This window comes from Puma concolor, chromosome B1, assembly GCF_028749965.1.
Source record: "Puma concolor isolate L17-30 chromosome B1, mPumCon1.1.hap2, whole genome shotgun sequence".
Classification (NCBI taxonomy): Eukaryota; Metazoa; Chordata; class Mammalia; order Carnivora; family Felidae; genus Puma; species Puma concolor.
In genome coordinates this window covers 124,110,815-124,136,092 of record NC_141670.1, presented here as the reverse complement: position 1 = coordinate 124,136,092, position 25,278 = coordinate 124,110,815, and the positions used below count along the sequence as shown (strand labels likewise).

General features: G+C 38.1%; 1 protein-coding gene and 1 long non-coding RNA gene across 2 annotated transcripts in view; one reads left to right on the top strand and one right to left on the bottom strand.

Annotated features, from left to right (window-relative positions):
• LOC147581864 (uncharacterized) overlaps window positions 1-22,684 on the top strand; it is a 37,165-nt gene extending 14,481 nt beyond the window's left edge. The window contains exon 2 of the long non-coding RNA XR_015250339.1: window positions 21,176-22,684. This is a non-coding gene — a long non-coding RNA (uncharacterized LOC147581864). The remainder of the gene's footprint in view (window positions 1-21,175) is intronic.
• Window positions 1-24,062, bottom strand: part of EIF4E (eukaryotic translation initiation factor 4E) — a 49,884-nt gene extending 25,822 nt beyond the window's left edge. Inside the window, exons 1-2 of the mRNA XM_086704526.1 lie at window positions 23,950-24,062; window positions 22,178-22,224 (exon numbers count right to left, since the gene is read on the bottom strand). Of these exons, the coding sequence (XP_086560652.1) occupies window positions 22,178-22,195 (18 nt within the window). The 5' untranslated portion in view covers window positions 22,196-22,224; window positions 23,950-24,062. The remainder of the gene's footprint in view (window positions 1-22,177; window positions 22,225-23,949) is intronic.
• Between the last annotated feature and the right edge of the window lie 1,216 nt (window positions 24,063-25,278).

Genomic DNA, 25,278 nt, shown 5'->3' with positions numbered 1-25,278 from the left:
ATATAGTATCTCATCCGAAACTCAAATCACAGACTCAAAAACCTGAAGGAATTCCAAGCAGTAAAACACAAACAAAATTGTATCTGGGCACATCAGATTCAAACTACTGAAAACTAAATATAAAGAAGCCGTATTAAAAGCAGTTAGGAAATCGGTGTTGGGGGCGGGGGCGGATGGGTGGTTCAGTTGGTTAAGCACCTGACTCCAGCTCAGGTCATGATCTCACAGTTCGTGAGTTCGAAAGCCCTACATTAGGCTCTGTGTTGACAGCTCAGAGCCTGGAGCCTGCTTCGAATTGTGTGCGTGCGTGCGTGCGTCTCTGCCCCTCCCCTACTCATGCTCCTTCTCTCTCTCTCAAAAATAAATACTAGGGGTGCCTGGGTGGCTCAGTCGGTTGAGCGTCCGACTTCGGCTCAGGTCATGATCTCACGGTCCGTGAGTTCGAGCCCCGCGTCGGGCTCTGTGCTGACAGCTCAGAGCCTGGAGCCTGTTTCAGATTCTGTATCTCCCTCTCTCTCTGCTCCTCCCCTGTTCATGCTCTCTCTCTGTCTCAAAAAAAATAAATAAATGTTAAAAAAAATAAAATAAAAACTAAAAAAAATTTTTTTAATAAAAATAAAAGCAGTTAGGAGGGAAACACACACACACACACACACACACACACACACACACACACACACACACACCCCTAACTTTCCAACAGCAACTATGGAAGCCATAAGACAACAGAATATCTCCATGCTGAAAGAAAAACTGTCAACCTAGAATTCAATGCCTAGGAAAAAATATCCTTCACAACCCACCCCACGCCACCACCACCCCACATACACACAGGTCCAACGTAAGGGGAACACCAAAGGAAAAGTCTTCAGGCTAGAGGAAGAATAAGATCCCACTAGGAACATGAAAATGCAAAAAAGGAATGAAAAGCCCTGCAAAAGGTAAATCAGTGGGTAAATATGTAAGAAACTACAAATAGTTTAAAGGAACAATAATAACGATGTCTTAGGGAGTTTAAAATATTAGTGATTGGTCCTAGCAAAGGACAGAGTATATATATATGGATTTGTGAGGTTGGGTATGCAGTATATTCTTCCTCCAAAAGTTCAGTAAATTCTCTTATCTAAAAGACAAGTAAAATTTACTCATAAGTTCCAAATCCTCAATACAAACCATACTTTCAGAACATTTATTTAAACAGTTTATGTCAGCAGCACACTAAAAAATAATTAATTATAGTATGAGTAATTACAAGTTTCATGAGGTCCAAAATGTCACCTCAGTATTTTCCTTTCTTTTTGGTTACTCAACTCTTCTCACAATTAGGGGAATGATGAAAGACTCAGATGGTATAAAAAGTCTCTGGACACATGGGAATTGAAAGCAGTTAATAGCAGGAAAAAGTATATTCAGTTCCTAGAATTTAAAAAAGTGTCTTTTAAAATTTAAAAGTCCTACCTTACTTGATGTTTTAGTTTTTATACTAAGAATATATAATTTCAGATTTTTCTTATAACCAAAATACTCAACTTTAAAAAATGTGTCTGTGGATATATGAATAAGTATAATTTAAAATCTTTCAGTATTCACTTTTAATATAGAAATATGCTAGGTGTTAAGACAAATACTCTAAAAAATATATTAACCATAGACATTCATCTTTTCAGTAGTTAAAACCTCTTTTTCATAACGTAAGCAGTATTGATGTTTCTTTTATTTAGCCTTTTAAGTTACTATGTGCAGTTTAATAGTCTTCTGTTTAAAATTTTAACTTAAGGATTTCTCAAACTCTTCTAATAAAGCAAAAATGGTTTTAATAGCCAATTATTTTCAAGATGGAATACAAAATACTCTATGAAAATATCCATATGGCACAAACCAAATCTAATAAGATTTAGAAACCACTTCATGATAGAAATTACCTATGAAAACATTAACATTATACAGGGCACATTTTCAAAAAAAAAGAAAAAAAGGCATATTTTCTTGGCATACATTTTCTCATTTAGGTCATATTTTGTTATGACCATCTACTTTTCTTAGCAGTCCATTCTTTTTTTTTTTTAATGTTTATTTTGAGAGAAAAAGAGGAACAGGCACACACAAGCAGGAAAGGGGCTGAGAGAGCAGGAAAGAGAGAATCCCAGAGGGCTCCGTGATGCCAGCACACAGCCAGACACGGGGCTCAGTCTCAGGAACTGTGAGATCATGACCTGAACCAAATTCAAGAGTTAGAGGCTTAACTGAGTCACCCAGGAGCCCCTCACCAATCCATTCTTAATCAGCAGAAATTTAAACCAAAAAGCTTACTACCAAACAGTCACCTTCTAAGTTTCTTGCAGTTATGTTGTAAATTATTGCAAAGGAAAAAAACAAAACAAAACTTGGGACTATTGAGGCATGCCTCATTAAAATCATTTCCTGCTAATTTCTTTCAACTTATTATTTTGTTGTTATAAAACCTCAAGTTTGATTCACATAATCGGAATTTTTTTTTTTAACTGAGATAAAACATTAGAAAAATAATATCAATGTAGGCTATTTAAAACTTTCAGGAGGGGCGCCTGGGTGGCGCAGTCGGTTAAGCGTCCGACTTCAGCCAGGTCACGATCTCGCGGTCCGTGAGTTCGAGCCCCGCGTCAGGCTCTGGGCTGATGGCTCAGAGCCTGGAGCCTGTTTCCGATTCTGTGTCTCCCTCTCTCTCTGCCCCTCCCCCGTTCATGCTCTGTCTCTCTCTGTTCCAAAAATAAATAAACGTTGAAAAAAAATATATTAAAAAAATAAATAAATAAATAAAACTTTCAGGCTAATTCAGTGGGGGTAGTCCATTCTACGGGGAAAGTCCAATTTCTAAACAACCTCTTGAATCTATGGCAACATATACAATGAGAAACGATGTCCAGAATGATGGCCATACTATATTAAACTCTTTGATCAAAAAATGATTTATAATTACCACCATATGCCAAACCAGAACAAAGAAATACAATTTATTTTTCTAAGGGACTGAAACAAAAAAACCACACTTTCAGTTCCACTCTTAAGCATAAGCCTGTAACAAATCTCCAAATTATCCATTATTTGTCCTAATTTGCTAAGTACTTCTAATATAAACTGAATTTGAAAATAAAATTATCTTAAAATTTTATCTCCTCTTAAAACTATTTGTAAAGTTATGAACTACGAAGGTTTCTGAGACTTAAGATTACCATGAAATAGGTACAGGAGGGCTATGTGGTATTTGTCAACAGCAATTTCACAAAATTCTCTCTGAAAACTCCATAGCAGGGGTTTTCATGGTATGTTTAACAACTGATTCAATCAGTTATTTTTAAATGTGGAAGATCATCAAATCAGCAAGGAACCAAAATTATTGTATGATTGTAGAAGAACTAAAAAACATTTTATAACCTGTCATTTTTATTGTTGCTTCACATATAAAGCAAATAATAAAATAGTTTCAAATTTACATTCAATTTAAAAACAAAATTCTTCACCGCAAAGTTCCACAACATTCCTGTATCTACTCTCTCAGCTTGATAGTCTCCTCTGTAAGCAAATTTCATTAGAAATTACACCTTAAATACCCATGTTTTACCAGTATTTCTAAATTTTAAAATTATGCAAAAACACAAAAGGCTAATTTAACAGATTATAGCTACTCTCAAAGTAATCAAATACATTCTTTCCAAGTTGTTACTTAAATTCCAATTAACATACAGTGTAGCAGTAGTTTCAGGTATAGAATTTAGTGATTCAACACTTAACATACAACACTGGGTGCTCATCACAGCCCAATGCCCTCCTTAAACCCTTCCCTCCACAGACCTCCCCTCCAGTAATGATCAGTTTGTTCTCTATAGTTTAGAGCCTGTTTCTTGGTCTGCCTCTTTTTTTAAACCCCTATTTGGTTTCTTAAATTCCACATATGAGTAAATCATGTTTTTCTCTGACTTGACTTACTCAGCTTAGCATAATACTCTCTAGCTCCATCCATGCCATTGCAAACGGCAAGATTTCTTTCATTTTTTATGGCTAATTATCCAGTGTGTATACACACACACACACACACACACACACACACACACACACCCACCCACCCCACATCTTCATCCATTCACCAATGGACGCTTGGTTGTTTCCATAATTTGGCTATTGTTGATATTGCTGCTATTAACATTGGGGTGCATGTATCCCTTCAAATTAGTATTTCTGTATCCTTTGGGTAAATACCTAGTACTACAATTGCTGGATTGTAGGGTAGTTCTATTTTTTTTTTAAGAAATTTTTTTAATGTTTTATTTATTATTGAGAGAGAGAGTATGAGCTGGGGAGGGGCAGAGAGAGAGGGAGGCACAGAATCCAAAGCAGGCTCCAGGCTCTGAGCTGTCAGCACAGCCCATTGCAGGGCTCGAACTCATGAACTGTGAGATCATGACCTGAGCTGACTGAGCCACCCAGGAGCCCCAAGGTAGTTCTATTTTTAACTTTCTGAGGAACTTCCATACGGTTTTCCAGAGCGGCTGCACCAGTTTGTATTCCCATCAACAGTGTAAGAGGGTTCCCCTTACTCCACATCCTTGCCAACACCTGTTGCTTCCTGTGTTGTTAATTTTGTTCCAAGTAATCAAATACATTTTTAACTTAAAAGACAAACTATACTTGAAAAACTATTGTATAAGACATTTCAGGTGGTGAGAATAGAGAGCCATTCTCAAAGCCATGAGAGCCACAAAGCCATGAGATAGTGCAGTGCTTAACTAGAAGATGGTAAAGAACTAATGAGACTTAAAGAGTTCATGAAACCAAAGACACACTAGAACAGTGGGCTGAAGGGAGATTGTGAAAGGCCTCAAAGGTCAGGCTAAAAGTGTTACCTTTCATCTTGTGAGCAATGGAAGCCATTCACTGACAGATCAAAATGATTAAATACTGATGACAAGTAAGGGAATAGAAAAGACAACGAGTTTAAGTGCAAAATATTAAAACTGGTTTTGGATTTGCTGAGTTAATGAGATTCAAATAAACAAGCTGTCTTCTAATTCAGTGGTCCCAGGCTCAATAGGTGTCATAGCAAGAGAAGAAAGTCGGGGGGGGGGGGGGGGGGGGGGGGGGAGTAGAGCAAGGGTGGGACAAGTCTAACAACTAGCCGCAAAGAAATCTCCAGCAACTTTTGAATGTTGCTACAGCATGGTAGAATGTAGTAACATTCTGCAAAAACCAGCATATGTATCAAACACAATATTAACTTTGTGGGTCAATCCTAATATTACAAAGCTAGATACTCCGTAGATATAGTATTATCTCTCTAATCTGACTAAAGTTTAGATTCTTCCTTCTAGCCATGTTCAATTCTACACTGCTTTAATTCCAAAACCATGGTGTGCTTTTTCATGGTTATGAATATTCAAGATTTTTCACTAACTCAACCCAAACACACAAACTATCTCTCCTTAGAAATAACAATGAGCCTTACCCTCAGGACACCCAATTAGTGTCTTCCATTACTTCAATGAACAAATATTACTACTAAGAACTTCCAGAGTCTCCCAACCCCCCACACCTTTGGGGCATCCCCTAAACCTTAATTTGAAGTAAGCAAAAATCAATAGTTCCCTTGGCACTAATAAATTAGGTTTTAAAACAAAGTGTGGTCCACAGACTTCTGCTGGTTATAGTCTACAATGAGGTTAGGTATAGAAATAGAAAGTAGGGGCGCCTGGGTGGCTCAGTCGGTTAAGTATCAGACTCTTGGTTTTGGCTCAGGTATGATCTCACAGTTTGTGAGATCCAGGCCCACATGGGGCTCTGTGCTGACAGTGTGGAGCCTGCTTGGAATTTTCTTTCTGCCCCTCCTACCGCCTCCAGCACGTGCATGTGTGCGCTCTCTCAAAATAAATAAATAATATGGAACATAAACACTTAGAATACTTCATAGAAATCTGACAGTATTTTTGTACCTGGTCACACTAAAAATAGCAAATTCAGGCTTGCATTTTTTTTCACTTTTATCCTGTTTCCATGATTTACAAAAACATTACATTAAAACTGTTTAAAAACAAAATAGAAAACAAATTCATGTTCTGCTAGAGTATGAGAAGCACTGGTTTAGGTCACATACTCTTGAGCCATGTTACCCAGATTAGAATCCCAGCTCTGCCATTCACAGTTGTATAATTGCAGGCAAATTCAACAGAACAAAAAATAATGGATAATGATATTATTGGTAACCCATTTTCAGTAGCACTTTCTCATATTCTCCCTTCCTTGCTTCACTACTTTTCTTAGCAGAATTAGAAAAGACCAGTTGCAGAATTAACAGAAATATAAATGCTATTATGGCAAAGATAACTGCAATTATCTCTACAAATTACTCCACATTTCAGTAAACTGAAGGCACTACATACATTAAAGATATGAAATAATGAGAAGAGTAAGCAAATAAGAACAGAAAAGGATGGTGTTTTATGACTTTTAAAGTGGTAACACCCATCCTCACACTTCATCATAGGTAACACAAAGCAGTTACTATCAAATAATGTGCTACATATTTTTATATACGTTATTTCAACATTTATATAAACTCAGTCAATATATTTAATCTTCACAATACTGTGAAACTACTGTTCTCTCTGCTTTTCAAATTTAAGTGCTGAGAAGCTACTATGGCCTAGTTGTACTCTACATTGAATTCAAGACTGTCAGGGTTCATGGATAGGAATACTGTATGTCCTGGTTTTACCTGTTTGTTGTTTCAGCTATTAGAACCTTTGTTCACTCTCAAAAGTGCCCCAGAGTTGGAGAATAAATTACATATGGTACTAAGGTACTCCTTCCAGGCAGCATACCCCTGTGCTCTATATACTATACTATATATAGTATATACTATATATATACTATACACTATATACTACACACACACACACACACACACACACACACACACACACGCACACACACACACTATACTTTGTGCCACAGCCTCAGGCTAAACACCTTCACTATCTTGCAAGCGCATGCCACTGCCAATAAGCTAGAAAAAAAAAAAAAAAGGCATAAATGGTGCACCTCACACTCCCAACACACACAAAATCCCACTAGGATAAAAAGCAAGAAAATGCCAATGATTAATCACAGTGGTTTATATTGTTATACAAGACAGCATACGAATTGCCTATGTGGTCAAATACCTCAGAAATACAGGCAAGTATAAATAAAATCCTCTCTTTATGGATATAAATAACTGGAAGGAGAAAATCATTTCCTACAAGTATGATATGTAAACAGACTTCAAGATACTCTACTCTTCCTTCTTGTCTCCAAACATTCAGTTCCTAGGTCTCTTGCAAACAATGCAACTCCCCGAGCACTCCCCCATAAGTAAATTACTATAATTAATTAACAAATACACAAGAACAAGTGGTTTTACCACTTGCCTTGTAAGGTATATAACTTGGTGTAAACACTGAAAAGCATCACAAATAGTTTAAATCAATTGTTTTGGTTGTTAAAGTGATACCAGCTAATCCAGCATCCCACATCACAAAAATGGAGGCTGTGGATTTTGCAGATCTTCTTCCTTGTCATAATAAAGGATCAAAATAGTGATCTTTGTGCTCTAAAATAAAAAGCTGAAGCAGAAAAACAACATATGCAGATTTAGCAAAATACAAACCTTTTAAGTTTAAAGCACTGCTCAAATGGGAGAAAATTTTTCCATGTAAAGGACTGTGAAAGCCCATATATCAATTCCAATTCAAAAGACATTACTTATTTTAATATTCTTCTCAATTGATGTAAAATGACATCTACACAACAAAAAATACTTGAAGCAGAGGTATAGACGGGAAGAGCTGTAATGATTTGTACAAACTGTGTCGTATCTAAAAGTGCTGCAAAATTTAATAGGTGTTCAATCTATTTGAGTAACAATAACCTAGTTACCTCACTAAAATTAATGACTAGCACTAAACTTTTCAGTGAACAGAGTTGATTAAGTTTGCTGCTCTACAGCTTAAAAAAAAAAAAAAAGGCTATCTCTGAATAGACAGCAAGGTATACTTAACCACATTTTACGCATATTAAAAAAAAAAAAAATCCCTACAGGCCACACTTGAATTTCTGATCTTCTGGAATACAATTTCAAAACTTGGATGCATATGTCTTTTTTTTTTTAAACTTTTATTTTTGAGACAGAGAGAGACAGAGCATGAACGGGGGAGGGTCAGAGAGAGGGAGACAGAATCGGAAACAGGCTCCAGGCTCTGAGCTGTCAGCACAGAGCCCGACGCAGGGCTTGAACTCACGAACCGCGAGATCATGACCTGAGCCGAAGTCAGACGCTTAACCGACTGAGCCACCCAGGCGCCCGGGATGCATATGTCTTTAACTCTTCACTAGAAAGAGTTGTAGGCACCTTGTTTCTTTTAAGATAACCTAACACCCAAATTACTCTGCACATCTTATGTTGCTTAGGACAAGATCTCAAATTCAGAAACGAAAGCATGATGATAGAGACATAAATAAACATGTGTGATCTAGAATGACAACAGGCTAATGATAAAATTTAAATGTCAGTGCTATTTAAACCAAAGGCTACCAGAGACTCCTACTTTACAATAACTAAGGAAATTTATAGAAGTTAAACATTACACAAAATTAAAAAGTACTTCAAATAACATTAAAATGATGTTAAGACAAGCATTTTCACTGCACAAAATTACACTGGTTCCAGTAGCATGATAATTTCTATTTCAATTATTCTTTAAAGCTCAAAATTACAATCTGAAAGGCAAACGTTTTAAAGAATTTAACTGCTGCTTCTTTTTAAGTTTATTGCTTTTAAAACTATAACAAAACGTAATGACACTGAATGTTAGTTTAAAAATCAATCTTGGGGCACCTGTGTCTCATCAGTTAAGTGCACAACTCTTGGTTTTAGTTCAGGTTATGATCTCATGGTTCTTGGGTTCAAGCCCCATGTCAGGCTCCACACTGACAGCACGAAGCCTGCTTGGGATTTCCTCTCTCTCTCAAAATAAATAAATAAACTTTGGGGTGCCTGGGTGGCTCAGTTGAGCACTGATTTTGGCTCAGGTCATGATCTCATGGTTCATAAGTCTGAGCCTCACCTAATCAGCAGCTATCAGCTATCAGCACAGAATCCGCTTGGAACCTCTATCCCGCCCCCCGCCCTCAAAAATAAACATTAAAAAAATAACAATAAATAAACTTAAAAAAATCAATCTTTACATGGCACAGTTAAACCAGCAGCTGAATTCTTTCTAAATTCTACATGTTTTTTAAAAGTTCTATTAATGTTAGGGGCGCCTGGGTGGCTCAGTTGGTCAAAATGAATAAATAAACTTAAAAAAAAATTCTATAATGTTAAAAGCTAAAGATTAATATTATATTACAGATACATATATACGTATATATACATATATATGTAATATAATATAATTATAGCTTTTTTTTTTTTTTAAGGTAAGCTCTACTGCCAATAGGGAGCTCGAACTCATAACCCTGAGATCAACACGCACATGCTCTACCAACTGAGCCTTCCAGGCACACCAACTATAATTTTAGTAAGAAAACTAGACTTACTATTTAAATTATCTTCCAAAAGAAATCAACTTATATTTCTTTCAAAAAATTAGAAAACCATAGGGACAGTTTTCAAATGTCCCCAGGTTTATAGAGTATATCCTTCCACTTACTGAGCTTGTGAACTATCAAGCTTTCAAATATAAAAAGAGCTATATTCTTTATACGTCTAAAAGATTTCTTCAAAGTATCAGAACACTAACAGTTTTATATATTCTTATGTTAGCAAATAAAAAGTAGAGACAACATAAAACAAAAGATACAACCAAAAGGTAACAGATACATCATGGTGTTTACGACGTAGGCACTAAAAGTAATGCTGAGAAAATGATTTTAAAATGCTAACGTAAATGTGGGAAAAGGTAGATTACAGAAGGGTATAAACAAGGAGCACTTTACTTTATTGGTGGAGGGGACACACTTTTTAATTTAAGAAGTCCTAAATAAACTGTGGTACATCCAGACAATGCAATATTGGTTCTGCACACACAAAAAATGGGCTATCAAAAACTGTGAAAAGACATGGAGGAACCATAAATGTATATTACTAAGTGAAAGAAGCCAATCTGAAAAGATATGATTCCAACTATAGGACATTCTGGAAAAGGCAAAAAAACTATGGAGGCAGTAAAAAGATTAGTAGTTGCCAGGTATTAGGAGGGAGGGTTGAAAAAGCAAAGAACAGAGTATTTTAGTGAAACTACTTCTGTGTGACACTATAATGATAAATACATGTCATTATGTATTTTTCTAAACCCAACAATTGTAGAACACCAAGAATGAACCCTAATGTAAACTAAAGACTTGAGGGGACAATGATGTGTCCACACAGGTCATCTGGTGTAACAAATGTGCTGCTCTGGTGTGGGATGTTGATAGTGGGGGAGGCTGTGCATATGGAAGCAGGAGATACACCAGAACTCTCTGCACCTTCTTCTCAATTTTGTGGTGAACCTAAAAACTGCTCTAAAAATACTCTATTTAAAAGGAAAAGAAAAGGGGCTCCTGGGTGGCTCGGCTGAGTGTCCAACGTCAGCTCAGGTCATGATCTCGCAGTTTGTGGGTTCAAGCCCAGCATTGGGGCTGTTGCTGTCTGTGCAAAGCCCCCTTGGAATCCTCAGGCTACCCCTCTCTCTGCCCCTCTCATGTATGCACTCTCTCAAAAGTAAATCAACAATTTTTTTTTAAAAAAAGGATGGGGCGCCTGGGTGGCGCAGTCGGTTAAGCATCCGACTTCAGCCAGGTCACGATCTCGCGGTCCGTGAGTTCGAGCCCCGCGTCGGGCTCTGGGCTGATGGCTCAGAGCCTGGAGCCTGTTTCCAATTCTGTGTCTCCCTCTCTCTCTGCCCCTCCCCCGTTCATGCTCTGTCTCTCTCTGTCCCAAAAATAAATAAACGTTAAAAAAATTAAAAAAAATAAAATAAAAAAAGGAAAAAAGAGGTACAAAGAGATGTAGTGAGAAGAAAAGAATCCACAAACAAGTAAACCAAAATAATACCAAAGAAACCCTAGTTGCCATTACAGATGACTTTTATCCCCCCCCACCCCCACCCCACAGATCTAAATGTTCCAAATTTACTACAACAAAATATATACTTGAGTCTACTTCTGGACTGTTCAGTCTATTCCAGTGATCTGTCACTATTCAGTAATCCATCTATAGGATTTGAATTTTGTTCCTTCTCAAAATCTCACTAAAATGATGACATTTTTTTTCTAAGTCCACAACTATAGAAAGTGCAAGGAAAAAAAGAAAAGAACTGGAACACAGAATGGACAAGTGATTACTTATCAACGTACACAGCTAGATCCTTAAGTCTCAAAAGCTGGCAGCACCTTTAAAACTAGGAAGGAGATGAAGTAAATTAAGGAGAATTTGGTGAAAGCTATTTGAAAAATAACTAGATCCCTCAATTCCCTCCCTCTACCTTACTAGGACTGCTGCCATGAGTTCAAAAACAAAAAAGAAAATTAAGCAACTTGGAGGAAGCAGGCAGAGAAAAGAAAATGTCTTTAAAAATGCATACCTATTATATCCTCAAAAGGTTAAAATGTTGCATCACAATTACAGGAAGCTATAAAAGTGAACATTCAGAAAACCAGAAAGAACATCTAGAAATTAAAATTATGACACAGAAAATGTTGGAAAATAAACTTCCCAGAAAATACAAAGAGAAAATGAAAGCAGGATTTAAACTGGAAAAAAAAAAAAAAGTCAGAGAACCAGGCTAGGAGATCCAATATCTGAATGAATAACTGTTTCAAAGAGAAACTGGGAAGAGGAGAATCACAAATAAATTTGAAGTGATGGACAGGAGTTGCCACATTAAAAAAGTACAATGCGTACCTAGCACAATGGATGAAAACACTCATACTAATAAAGCATGTCATTGTGAAATGGGGACAAAAAAAAAAAGTAGGGGAAATGGTCACACACACACACACACGTACAAAACAAAAGAAAAAAGAAAAAAAAAGTAGTCATCAGAATAATTTCTGACTTAACAGTCACAACAGATGACCTGGAATGACTAAAATTCTGAAGAAAAGAATTCTACATACACCCAAACTACAGACATGATATTGCTTAGTATGCAAGGTCTCAAAAATCTTTCTCATGTATCTTTTCTCAAAAAATTAGTGGAGATTTGATCTACCAAAATGAAATAAGAATCCAAATAAGACAACAAGGAACATGGCAAATGGAGAGGCACACCAAGGAAGTCAGATGAGAGGAGTCACGAGCATAGTCAAAGACAGGTGTGCACCAGATATAGAGAGCAACATCCAGATTGGAGCAATGCATTCAGGCTACATTCTTCATTTGATGGCTATAATGATAAAAATGCTTATTATTCTACCCTTAAAAAAAACAACAAACAAAACACTGATTGCCATGGTTTGTCTGGCCCAGACTTTTATCTATACTTAACTCACCTTAACCATGTGTTAACAAAGCTCCTTTTCCCTCCTTTGTGCACTGCTCCTTAGAACAGCTACAAATTTCACACCAGGAGTTCACCTTTAATCTACTTTTAAAACAACATACAACCACTCTCCTGAGAGTTCTCTGCCTGGCCCACTGGTTTCCCCAAGAGAGGCTTTTGTAGAGATTCCAGGAAGCTGAAGCCATCATAAAGACATGATGATGCCTTAGGTGATGAGTATATAGGTCTTCAGTTTATTACTCTAAAACTTATACGGATGTGTATCTTTTGTTTTCTACAAATAAACCGTTCACAAATAGAAAGGGAGGGTAGCTCTAAAAATATATATATATATATAGCCCAAACTATAGTCACAAACTGTTTTATCTAACCAGTTTTGTTTTTTTTAATGTTCATTTATTTTTGAGACAGAAAGGCAAAGCAAGAGCGGCGGGGAGGGGCAGAGAGGGAGGGAGACACAGAATCCGAAGCAGGCTCCAAGCTATGAGCTGTTAGCACAGACACAGGGCTTGAACCCACAAACCGTTGAGATCATGACCTGAGCAGAAGTCAAACACTCTACTGATTGAGCCATCCAGGCACCCCTAACCAGTAGAGTTTTTAAAATTTCAATTTATTGCCAAAACATTTACCTTGCAACTATACTACCTCATGCATGGAAATGATACAGATAAAAGGCTACTCACCACGGACTGTTGGAAATTTCACAAATTGCTGGAAACAACCCAAATATTGATCAATAAAGAAATAACTATGTTTAAGACCAAATTATGCAATACACACCATCAGAAAAAAAAAGTGAAACCTTTATGTGCTGATATACAACACTCTAAAACACCAGTTATTAAGTGAAAAACATAATGTGCCAGAATAGCATATATAGTTGACTACTGTTATTTAAAAAATATATATGTACATCCTGTTTACTTACACACACACACACACACACACACACACACACACACAAATCTCTATGGAAAGTCAGGAAATGACAATGCTGGCTGCCTCTAAAGGTGATTCACCTGGATGGGATCAACTAGAGAAAACAGACTTCATCATATACTCTTTTGTACAAAATGTGAATTTTGAACATAAAGTACTGTCTACTCACACACATTTTTTTAAACAGCAAAAAAAGGCTACGGGACAATTTTAATTATCTATACAAGAGCAAATAATTGCCTTTGAAAGTTTAAATACAGACAGAAGTTTCCCTAGGATAAAATTAAATAATTTCTTTAACCAAACTAGTCATATCCAGTTGAACCTTACAAAGTTAAGCCAATTACAATATGCATATGTGTATGTATACATCAGGTGTATCTAGACTAGAGCTATACTGTCCAATTTGGTAGCCACTAGCTATATATGAAATTAAATTTCAAGTAATTAAAATTACATTTAAAGTTGAATGAAGGGGCGCCTGGGTGGCGCAGTCAGTTAAGCGTCCGACTTCAGCCAGGTCACGATCTCTTGGTCCGTGAGTTCGAGCCCCGTGTCAGGTTCTGGGCTGATGGCTCAGAGCCTGGAGCCTGTTTCCGATTCTGTGTCTCCCTCTCTCTCTGCCCCTCCCCCGTTCATGCTCTGTCTCTCTCTGTCCCAAAAATAAATAAATGTTGAAAAAAAAAAAATTAAAAAAAAAAAAGTTGAATGAAGTTTAAAATTCACTTCCTTGGTTTAGGGGTGTCTGGGTGGCTCAGTAGGTCAAGCGTCTAACTCTTGCTTTTGGCTCAGGTCATGATCTCACAGTTCATGGAATCTAGCCCACATCGGGCTCTACGCTGACAGTGCATAGCCTGCTTGGGATGCTCTTCCCCACCCTCTCTCTGCACCTCCCCTGGCTCATGCTATCTCTCTCTCTCTCTCAATAAACATTTAAAAAATAACAACATAAAATTCACTTCCTTGGTTGAATTAGTGACATTTCAAGTGCTCAATAGGCATGTGGGGCTAGTGGCTACCGTACTGAACAGCTCAGAGAGAGAGAACATTTCCACCATCATGGAAAGTTCTCTTGGACAGCCCATATCTAGAAGAATCCTCAAAAAATAAAAACTGATTGGGGCCCGTGGGGGGCTCAGTCGGTTAAGTGTCCGACTTCAGCTCAGGTCTTGATCTCATGGTTTGTGAGTTTGAGCCCTACATCGGGCTCTGTGCTGATAGCTCAGAGCCTGGAGCCTGCTTCGGATTCTGTGTATGTGCGTGTCTCTCTTTCTCTGCCCCTCCCCCACTTGTGCTCAGTCTCTCTCTCTCTCTCTCTCTCTCTCTCTCTCTCAAAAATAAATAAAATGTAAAAAAAAAAAAAAAATTAAGTTAAAAAAATAAATAAAATAAAAACCGACCAACAGTGTGAATGCTTTGGGAAGGGAAACTAGGTGGCTGGAGAATATAGGTAGAACATAGGTTTTCTGCAATAAAAAAGACAGGACTTACCCTGTGCCAGGCATCATCCTTAATGTTTCATTTTAACTCACTTAATCCTTACTGTAATTCAATACAATCAGTTTCCCCTATAATTCTACATATTTTCTTTAAGGCATTTAAAAACATTATTCTGACAATGAGGTCATAGGCTTCACTGCTAAAGGGACCCATCTGAATTTTGGACCATGAGCATATATTACTAATTCAAGAAAAAAGTTATAAAAAAATAAAACTAAATGCAATTATCTATAAACCAACATCCAAAAGAGATTTTACAATCCTAAATGTTATTTAAAAATACAATGTACCAATTCAAATGAAAAACAAAACAAAACCACATTACTCCATGCCATAACCCATGAATCATCTGGTACATCGTTTCAAAAACAGGATTTTATATTTATTTGTGCATAAGGATGATCTATGCAGCTATTTTATGCTTAAGGTAAGAGTTTTACTGAAAGTAAAGAGTTGGGACTTTCTAGTCTTGGTTGAATTTGTTTCTTTTTTTGAACAGGAAAGTAATAGAGCTTGGGGCCAGGACCTGGGTTTGAGTTCAAGTTCCCTCACTTAGGAACTATGTGACCTTGGCAGAAAAACAAACAAATATTACTTGAAATATGAATTTCCCACCTATTATTTATCCCAAAATATTGAGAGCATTAGGGAAAAAACTACAAGAAAAAGATGTACATTTCATCTTTCCATTAAAATATCAAATTTTCTTCCCTTAGTTAATACTTGGAAGTTATCAGACTTTGTGGCTGCATAAGGTGCTGCCCTAAGATGACCATGTAAAACCTCACAAAAATTCTTCACAGCAATACTAACATTAATTCACATAAATATAAAAATCTTATTGACTGTCACTATAATAAGAGCACAGAAAGATTATACTTAATTTCTGTATAGCACTTTACAGTAACCAGTTTAAAATAGCTAAAAACATGCAAATACATGTTTTAACTCTAACAATTACTGCAGGGGCACCTGGGTGGCTCAATTGATGGAGTGTCCGTCTGTCCGACTCTGGATTTTGGCTCAGGTCCTGATCTCAAGGTTTTGAGATAAAGTCCCCAATCCACATTCAGTGTGGAGCCTGTTTGAGATTCTCTCCCCCGCCCCCCATACCTCCCCTGCTCTCTTTAAAAAAAAAATTAAAATAGGGGCACCTGGGTGGCTCAGTAGATTAAGCATCGGACTTGGGCTTGGGTCATGATCTCTCAGTCCGTGAGTTTGAGCCCCACATCGGGCTCTGCGCTGATAGCTCAGAGCCTGGAGCCTGCTTTGGATTCTCTCTCTCTTTGTCCCTCCCCCCATTCAAAAATGAATAAACATTTAAAAAAAAAAAACTTTTTTGGGGCGCCTGGGTGGCTCAGTCGGCAAGCGGCCAACTTCAGCTCAGGTCATGATCTTGTGGTCCGTGAGTTCGAGCCCTGCGCTGGGCTCTGTGCTGACAGCTCAGAGCCTGGAGCCTGTTTCAGATTCTGTGTCTCCCTCTCTCTGACCCTCCCCCGTTCATGCTCTGTCTCTCTCTGTCTCAAAAATAAATAAACGTTAAAAAAAATAAATAAAAAATATACTTTTTAATAAAATGAAGTCTTTAACAATTACTGCAAAGCCATGAGTTTCAAAGAAATCTTATGGTCTTCCTACTACCTTACTCAAACAATTTAGCTTTTAAGACTAGCAACATACATTCAAAGTTTTTCAAAACAACCGCTTAACTCTTGGCCAGACCATTCACCAAAATTACTAACAGTACAAAAGTAGTTAAGAGTAAATTCCATATTCACAAATTTTTAAAAACTTACTAATACTGTTTTCACTAGCAAAATATTTTAACTGGCAAATCATTTGAATTGACAAGGTCCAGAAATCAAATGAAAAGGGGGAGGAGGGAAATGTCCATTTGCTTTCTTCAGAAATCTATCCAAAATGTTCTGGACCAGTTACTAAAATATAACCTTATGTATAACTACTTGTTTAGTCCTTGCATTCAGAAACCACAGTGCTATTTCCTTATGATTCTGTACTTCGGTCATCAGTTACCAAACACTGCACAAAAGGGCCTAAAATATCCGCACATCTTCTTTTACAGCTGCAGCAAAATATCTAGTAAGTTTCTCAAATTAATTTTCCCAGGTCAAATAAGGAAAACACATAACACGGAGAGACAGTGTCATGGTTAAGAATGCATACTCTGGAATCCGGCTGCTTTAGTTTGAACTCCACCCCACCATTTATTAGCTGTGTGATCTTCACCAAGTTAGTCACACAAAGTTACCTAATCTCTTTGTGCCTTGGTTTCCTCATCTGAATTAAGAATAATATCTACCTCATAGGGTTGCTGTAGGATTAAATGAATTAATATATGCAAAGCACATAGTATGGTGCCTGATATATATTAGTGCTGTATGTTAGCTATTATTAAGAAATAAAAATCTGCCTACATTAAAAATCACACAAATAGGTTGTGTTTATAGGTCATTTTTATGGTCAGTTGCTTAGAACTCTAAATCCGTATCCCTGGAAATTCAACGTTAGTCACATTTGTCCTAATTCCACAGAAATTTACTGAACAATGTGACTAAATTACAGCTTCCCACTGTTTCTATGGAATAATGTATCAAACATTCCAACTGGGAAAAAAAAAACTTATTTTCCAACCACATTCCCACGTACCTGAAAGTCAAAAGTGATCCCTTCTTTTTTCTCCAAATAGAACTTTTGAAGGAACACTAGTGATTTTTACGATAGAGATAGGAGTAGGAAGAGTATCTGAGGGTTGTAGATCATAAGCTTTGCATTTCTTGCTATTGGCCAAGGATTGCTAATCAAAAGGGAGCTATGTGAATTTCTTAGCACAGAAAGAAAAAGGTGAGTATATACATTATGCATGGATACACTTGCATGCAACACATTCATGGAATATTAACTTTATCCAGTTCTTCATAACTGACATTATGAACTTGACACAACTTCATAACCTCTGAATACTGCATTTGAAAATCAAAATCATTGGAAGATATCTTCGTATTCCCATTCTTTCAACTAGACTTAGAAATCCCAGTCAAGGTCACACAGATATTAAAATTAGACTACAACCCATGCTCATTTCCATTTCTCCAGAAAGCCTCTATTACAAAGATGGAAAAACTCACAGGTACCAGAAGGGCTAGGAAATTTCCAGTAGTAGTAGCAAAGAACGAAAAGTAGAAATTACCATTGCTAGAACAACCACTTCATAAGGTCCTTGTTACATCCAGGTACTTGTACATTCTTTACCTTAGTTAAACTACATATTTTTAAATTTTGCCTAGAATTTGCTGTCCAAATTGGATTAGGCTTACCTAATTCATTTAACATTGTATTCTCTGCAACTTCAGTGTATAGACTATGTCTGCCTTCTAAATTGGATTTCTCTAAGTCAAATAATTATGCACAATATTAATTCAAAGTATAAAAGTGAAATTTGAAATATAAACAGAACCAAATTTATTTGGTTCATGAATGAACTTTGATACATGTAGTGGGTTTTTTGATTAAGGCAAAAATATGTATGGGGGGGTACCTGGGCAGCTCAGTTGGTTAAGTGACCAACTTTGGCTCAGGTCATAATTCATGAGCTCAAGCCCCACATGGGGCTCTGTCTGCACTGAGGGCCTGGAACCTGCTTCTGTCTCTTCTCTCGGCCCCTCCCTCACAATCAAGCACTCTCTCAAAAATGAACATTTTTAAAAAGCATATTAATTTGCAAGGTCTGCTTGTCAATCAGTCTCTGATTAACCAAAAACACTGAATTATATACAACATATTTGTCAATACATGTGTAAGCCTTATTTACTTTTAATAAACTCTTCGCAGTACAATACATGTTTCTGAAGGATAAAAATGGAAACATTGGATTAGCTGTTCAAGTTAATTCCACTAATGAAATTAATGTAGTTTTAAAAATCTAAAAAATGTAAAAACCATGTAAAACTATATACCCTTTCAACTAAAACAAAAACAAAACAACCTCTTACCTTAAAAAGAACTACAAGTCAAAAAACAGCCCAATAATTAAGAATGCGGAATGAAGATAAAGCTACAAAGAAACATGACCCACTGGAAGCAAAATGGCCCGGGGAAATTGCTTGCCATGTTCACGACTAATATTGAGTCTAATTTTGACCTAGTCACAATTCAAGTGCCAACAGAATAACAGGAATGCACTATTGATCCCAACGTTCAAAATTTTGCCATATTACCTGTAAAGAGGTAAAATGCTTCCATTAATTTGCCCTATCAAGCTTCTCAACAAATTTAATATTTGTAAGCTACATCTTAATGTAAAAGATCTCCTACACACACTTGAGTAAAATCAAGTAATAGCAAACTGAAAAATGACTGATATTTTGTGTTAATTTCCACAGATAAAAATTCCCCAAATGCCTATGAAAGGTGGGACAACCGAGAAAAGCCCATAGCTCTTTAAGTGCTTATGATTATGCCCAAATGAAAAGCAATAAGGAAACTCACAAGCTAGTTAAAGTAGCAGTGAACAAATACGGTTTCTGGAGGCTTCAGCAGGAATACCTCAATCGTAATCGATACTAATAGGCTGCTTTAAAAAAAAAAAAAAAAAACACCCACTATTCAAAATCGTCAAAGAATTCTAAGAGACTAACCTGTGAAAAGGGTGCATTAGAAGTACTAAAAATGTGGGGTGCCTGGGTAGCTCAGTCGGTTAAGCAACTGACTTCAACTCAGGTCATGATCTCGCGGTTTGTGGGTTCAAGCTCTGCGTTGGTCTCTGTTCTGACAGCTCAGAGCCTGGAGCCTACTTCAGATTCTGTGTCTCCCTCTCTCTGCCCCTCCCCCCCCCCATGGTCTCTTTCTCAAAAATAAACATTAAAAAAAATTTTTTAACAAAAAATAAAGTACTAAAAATTTGCCATTCTCACTAAAAATGAATATATCAGTCTACTTTACAAACATCCTCAAACTACTACTGGCTTTCTCCACTTTTCACACACTTTAGGTTTTTAGGTTCCCTACTCCCCAAATTTAAATGCAGTATCTAAATTTCCCTGGGTCAGCACCAGAATGAATACTATACTGTTATCATTGACCACATCACTGGGAATTAAGTTCCTTAAGAGTTTACACTGAACAAGGTATAGAATCACATTTTGTATAACTCCGTATCCTAAAGAACATTTGGTATAACCTCCTAAACATAACAGAGGCTATAAATATTTACTGACTCAAAATAGTCCTTCAACACTCTGTAGTTCTGTGCTGTTGAAACAAAACTGCATAGCTCTGCAAAATCCAAAAGGCTGAAATGTTACTGATAAACTTCATAGAATACATTATTTAACAGCTCAGATATGTTAGCCTTGTTCCTATTATCAGCTGTAATGTTTTTTAATGATGCTACTACCGTGGGTAGGAAAGCAGATCCAGTAAAAAGCGAATATGGAAACTTGTTAAAAGGGAGTATTTTCATATTCATCCTATACCTTTATTTGGAACATGAATGTTCCAAAGTCAGTTAACTGTATCAGAAAATTAAGAGACAGTTTTGCAGCCAACCTAATTTTCAGAAACATAAATGAAAACTGGTACCAATAAAAAACAAGTAATCAAACAGAAGAACTGTCTTAAATTCTGGCAACAAGCTAAGGATAGTTTACATCAATGTAATGAAAAATAAGTCTTTTTGTATTCTATAAGCCTTTCCATGGCTAATTTTTGACCTAGCTATGAAAGTCTGTAAAAAGTCAAAGCAAACTGGTAAGTCATTATCAAAAATCACAAACTACCATTAAAGATACACACAAATATCTGGCAACCAAGGTCTAGAACTGGTTCGAGTGTCACAAGTCTTCTAGTTGTTAAAATACTCCATATTATGCCTCTAAAACAATTTCACTTAGATGTGACATTCCTAAAACAGCAACCCAGGCCTGTAAATGAGCCAGTGCCGGCAAACGAAACTACGACAAAGATATCCTCTCTCCTTTGGGCGGTAACTACCAAAGTACTGGGATCGGCTTGCTTTAACTAAGTTTAAGATGGTGCCTAAACTGAAAGGAAAGCCGGTAGAACGGGTAAAAAAAAAAAAAAAAAAAAAAAAAAAAAAAAAAAAAAGTATGGAAAACCAATTTTTAAAGTTAAGTTCCTATTTCCAATAAAGTGTGCCTTAGAAATCTTTCAGACGACAAAGGCTCGTAAAGACAGACGGATCAAGACCCATCCGCATTCTTGGAGACGTGCGCAGAGCGAAAAGGATGAATGAATGGAAGACAGGCGCGTGTGAAACGCAGCAGGTCCGGCCGGCAACTAGACCAGCAGCAGCGATCAGTAGGCCTCGCTCCTCCCCCTTCCCTCCTCCATGACAGCCCAGTATCAAGCATGGAGGGGAGAGGACAATGTGATCCCCGTTTCTCACCACCACCACCCTTCATCCTACTCTGAAAGCTTTACCGCGCTACACGAGGTTCTCCTTCCCGCCCCAAACCTTTCTCGCCTCCCCAGCCGCCAACCCCGGCAACTCTTGAGCGCGCTGGAGTAACATGCGCTTGCCCCTCTCGGCTCCCCTCGGCGAGGTCGAAGCTTCTCCGCGCGTGCGGCGGCACCACTCCCGCCCAACCCACCCTTTGGCAACGCGCGCCCACCGGCTCCCTGGCCCACCGGTCTAAGGAAGACCCGCGCGCGTCTGGCACCCGAACCCCCAGGCTGGAGCTCGGGAGGGAAAGAGGGAGGGAAATTCTACTCCGGGGCTCCCTCTTCCATCTCATTCCAGGCCGTCTTGCCGCCCACCCTCCCTGCGGATCCCGGCGCCCGCTCGGAGCCAGTCCTGCACCCTTCTATCCCGAAGACACAAGCCCCACACACCTAGCCCAGGGTACCGATCACCCTCCACCCTTGTAGACCACCTCGCAGCTTCACAGGAGGCGCCGTGCCGCCCCTCCCCCACCTCTCTCCCCCAGCTCTTGGGCCCCCACCAGAACGTGTGCGCTACACGCCGCCGCGGCCAGTCGCCGGGGCGCCCCCAGTTGCCCGCGGAGAGGTCAGACCCAAGAAGAGGGGGAGGGGGCACCAAGAGGCAGCGTGCGCGCCGGGAACGCCGTCCCGCGGGGTCCCCTAGTCCGAAGGGAGACGGAGCGCGGGGACCGGTGGGGGTGGGGGCCAAAGGCAATACTCACCGGTTCCACAGTCGCCATCTTAGATCGATCTGATCGCACAACCGCTCCTGAAGGGGGGGTGAGAAGAAAAAAATGAGATTCAAACCGGATTGGCCGGCTACTGTTCACGTGACCGACGTGTCCGTTTGGCCCTGGCGGCGCCTGCGCAAGACTGCGGCTGCGTGGGTAACAAGAGGCTTCTGGGAAGTGGAGTCTCTCTCGCTCACTCACTCTCCCTCTCTTTTTTTTAAGGGAAAAGAAGTTTTAAAAAAAAAAAAAAAGGACTTGTCACGTGGTTGGTGAGCTGGGTGCGCGGTTCTCGGCTGCGGACCCTAGCGAGTCGGTGCGTGGTTTTTAGTCCTGTGCTCTTCCGCCTGGATAGGTGCTGTAGCGTTTACTGCCAGACATTGCTGCCGTGCCCTTTGTTGCCCTGTCCTCCTATTTTCCCCGGAAAGTTGGGAACTGCAGACTCAGCGCGCACAATGAGGTTTCATCTGCTTAGTTGAGGTCCTAGGACAAGTTGTCTGTTTATTTAAATTTTGTTTAACTTCCCACCATTTTCTCTTGCTTTCCGAAAGAGGCGGCGATGGAGAGTCGTTGTTTAAAGCAATCCACCCTCCCCCGTCCCCCGGCTCTGCTAACGCTGGTGGTCACTCATTGCCATCACTGCGAAAGGGGGTGGCAGAACCGTCCACAGTTCCCAGTTGCCACAGGTTGGGGGAGGGGGAGTGCACCCGACAGCTTTTCCTGTCCTAAATCCTGAGATTAAGAGCACAGGGCTAAATCTTGAGTAGAAGTAAAAATTATTTGAAAGTTCTGTCTTCTCAGTTCCACTATTCTGCTTTAACGTGAACGGAAATAGCCTAAGTCCAGGTGCCAGCCAGGGAAGCCACTCCGGGCCCCGCTGACTAAGCCCTGGACTGACCGTCAGAAGTTAGGTCGGTCAACTATGACTCTTGACGTTGACTCATTCTCCTTAGGCAAGTGATTCAGTGCCTGGCATTTTCATTTATGAACCACAGATGATAATACACTTACCTCACAAGGGTGTGCTGTGGTAATGATTGTAACCAGCTTTGAAAATGCATCCGACTCTGTAAGCACTTAATAATAAGCAACCTCGTGCCTCTCCCCTAATGTTTTTTAAAACAATATTTAAAATTTTTCTTTTGTTTACTTTGTCGTATTATCGTGTACAACAATGACATTTTAAAGTTTCAAGACAACTTTTTTCTTTATTACTGTAGCTACCTACAACAGAAGCTTTAATGCTCAGGAAAATATCACTATATTCACAACAATCATTGGCAATTAGAAATTTATCCCCACATTGGCATCCTACATTTCCTTTCCCTCTGTGACACTACGCTGTTATTTCTTAAGACAGTGTTATTCTGCAGTCTTGATGTTAATAAAATAGAGATAAATCTAGTAGAGCACTACTATAAAGTTCTAGTTAGGAAGACATATCATTACTATCTTCCATACTTCTTAAGAATGTTAATACTAAAATATCAGTATAAGTAGGCTGCCTGTGCCTGCCCGCTTATTGTGTTGCTGATGTCCAGACCTGTGTCATACCTATTATTGAGTACATAATGGTTGCTTGAGTTGACTAACACATAATTGAGACTGTATAAGAACTCAAAACCATTGCCTGTTCATATGTTTTGGTTTCCCTGGATGTCAGAGGTGATTAATGAAAGCTTTTTTCCAGTCAGCTTAGTTCTAGTAGGCGGAATTCTAAAACAAACAAAACAAAACAAAAACAGGGTAAATGAATTTCTACTTACAAAGACGATCTACTGCTAAACTATCCAAAGTAATTACAGTTGATCTCAGTGTATCTTCTTGTAGTGTCTGGTTATCTTCTTTGAGGAGATAACATGTATTTTCACAGTGTTGCTAGAAAACAGCAAAGAATTAAGGAAATTTCAGTCCCCATATGGGACTGAAATCCAGTGATGTTCTTAAAACTTTTTTTAATGATAGCTTCTGTTTTATTAACTTTTCTCTTGATTAAAAAACTACCCACTTTTGTCAGTCAACCTAATACTTCTATAATACTTGCATATGCTTCTATTCTTTATAGCTTAATTTCTCTCCTTTTTGTATACACTTGGTTGCATGTGTTTTTATGGCACATTGATGGGTCTCCACCTAATACGTCTTCATTAGATTCTGATTTGGTGGTTAAGTTTTTATCCATGTGTTTATGTGGTTTTGTTTTTTCCAGCTTGAAATATGCGGAGAAGAAATGTTATACTTTATTTTTCTGTTAATCTACAGAAAATTCCATTTGTCATCTTACTGCCATATTCATGCTTATTCTTAAGGAAAAGGGCAATAAAAAGATATATGAAATGGGATATGGTATTGAAATATATTCTACTTCATTTAGTTAGTTAATACATAACTAATGGTTCAGTATAGTATCATGGTAATTATTATTTGTAAGCCTGGGATGATTGGTTATCATTTAGCATGTATAGTCATGATCTTTTCCCTACATAATATATTTCTCAAGCTGGCATATTACTACTAGCCTTTATAGATTTAACTCATGGTAAAAGATTTTAAATAATTTGATAGAACACATAGGTTGTTTTTATCATTTATTTACCTCTTTGTCATTGTAATTTTCAGTTTCTAGATAACCAGAGTCATTGTTTTGCTGGGCATTGTTCAACTATGGTTCAAACCCATCACATCTGTTACAATCAATCCCTCAAAAATATTATTGCTGCACTCTCTAGGATTTTTTTCTAAAAGCCTTGGAATTTTAGGTAATCTGTTCTTATTAGGTGCCTTTTTTAGTCTTTCTTAGTCTCTGATCAATATTAAGCAACCATTTTTCTTAAAATGAGTAGATCTTCAGAAGATGAAAGAAGATATGAAATTGCATAATAAATGATCCTTAATATTACAGGGTTGGCTATTTATTAGCTTTAGATATAATCTAAAGCAACCTTTAATTAACATTAACAGTGAGGTTTTTGTTTTTTTTTTTAACCTTATTCACCCTCTTTAAACTTGATTGTGCCTTAAGTTCTATTTTTTTTTGTTACTGTCACTTTCTACAGGTATGTTCCTTTAGGAAAGACCTAGGTGGGATGCCTGGG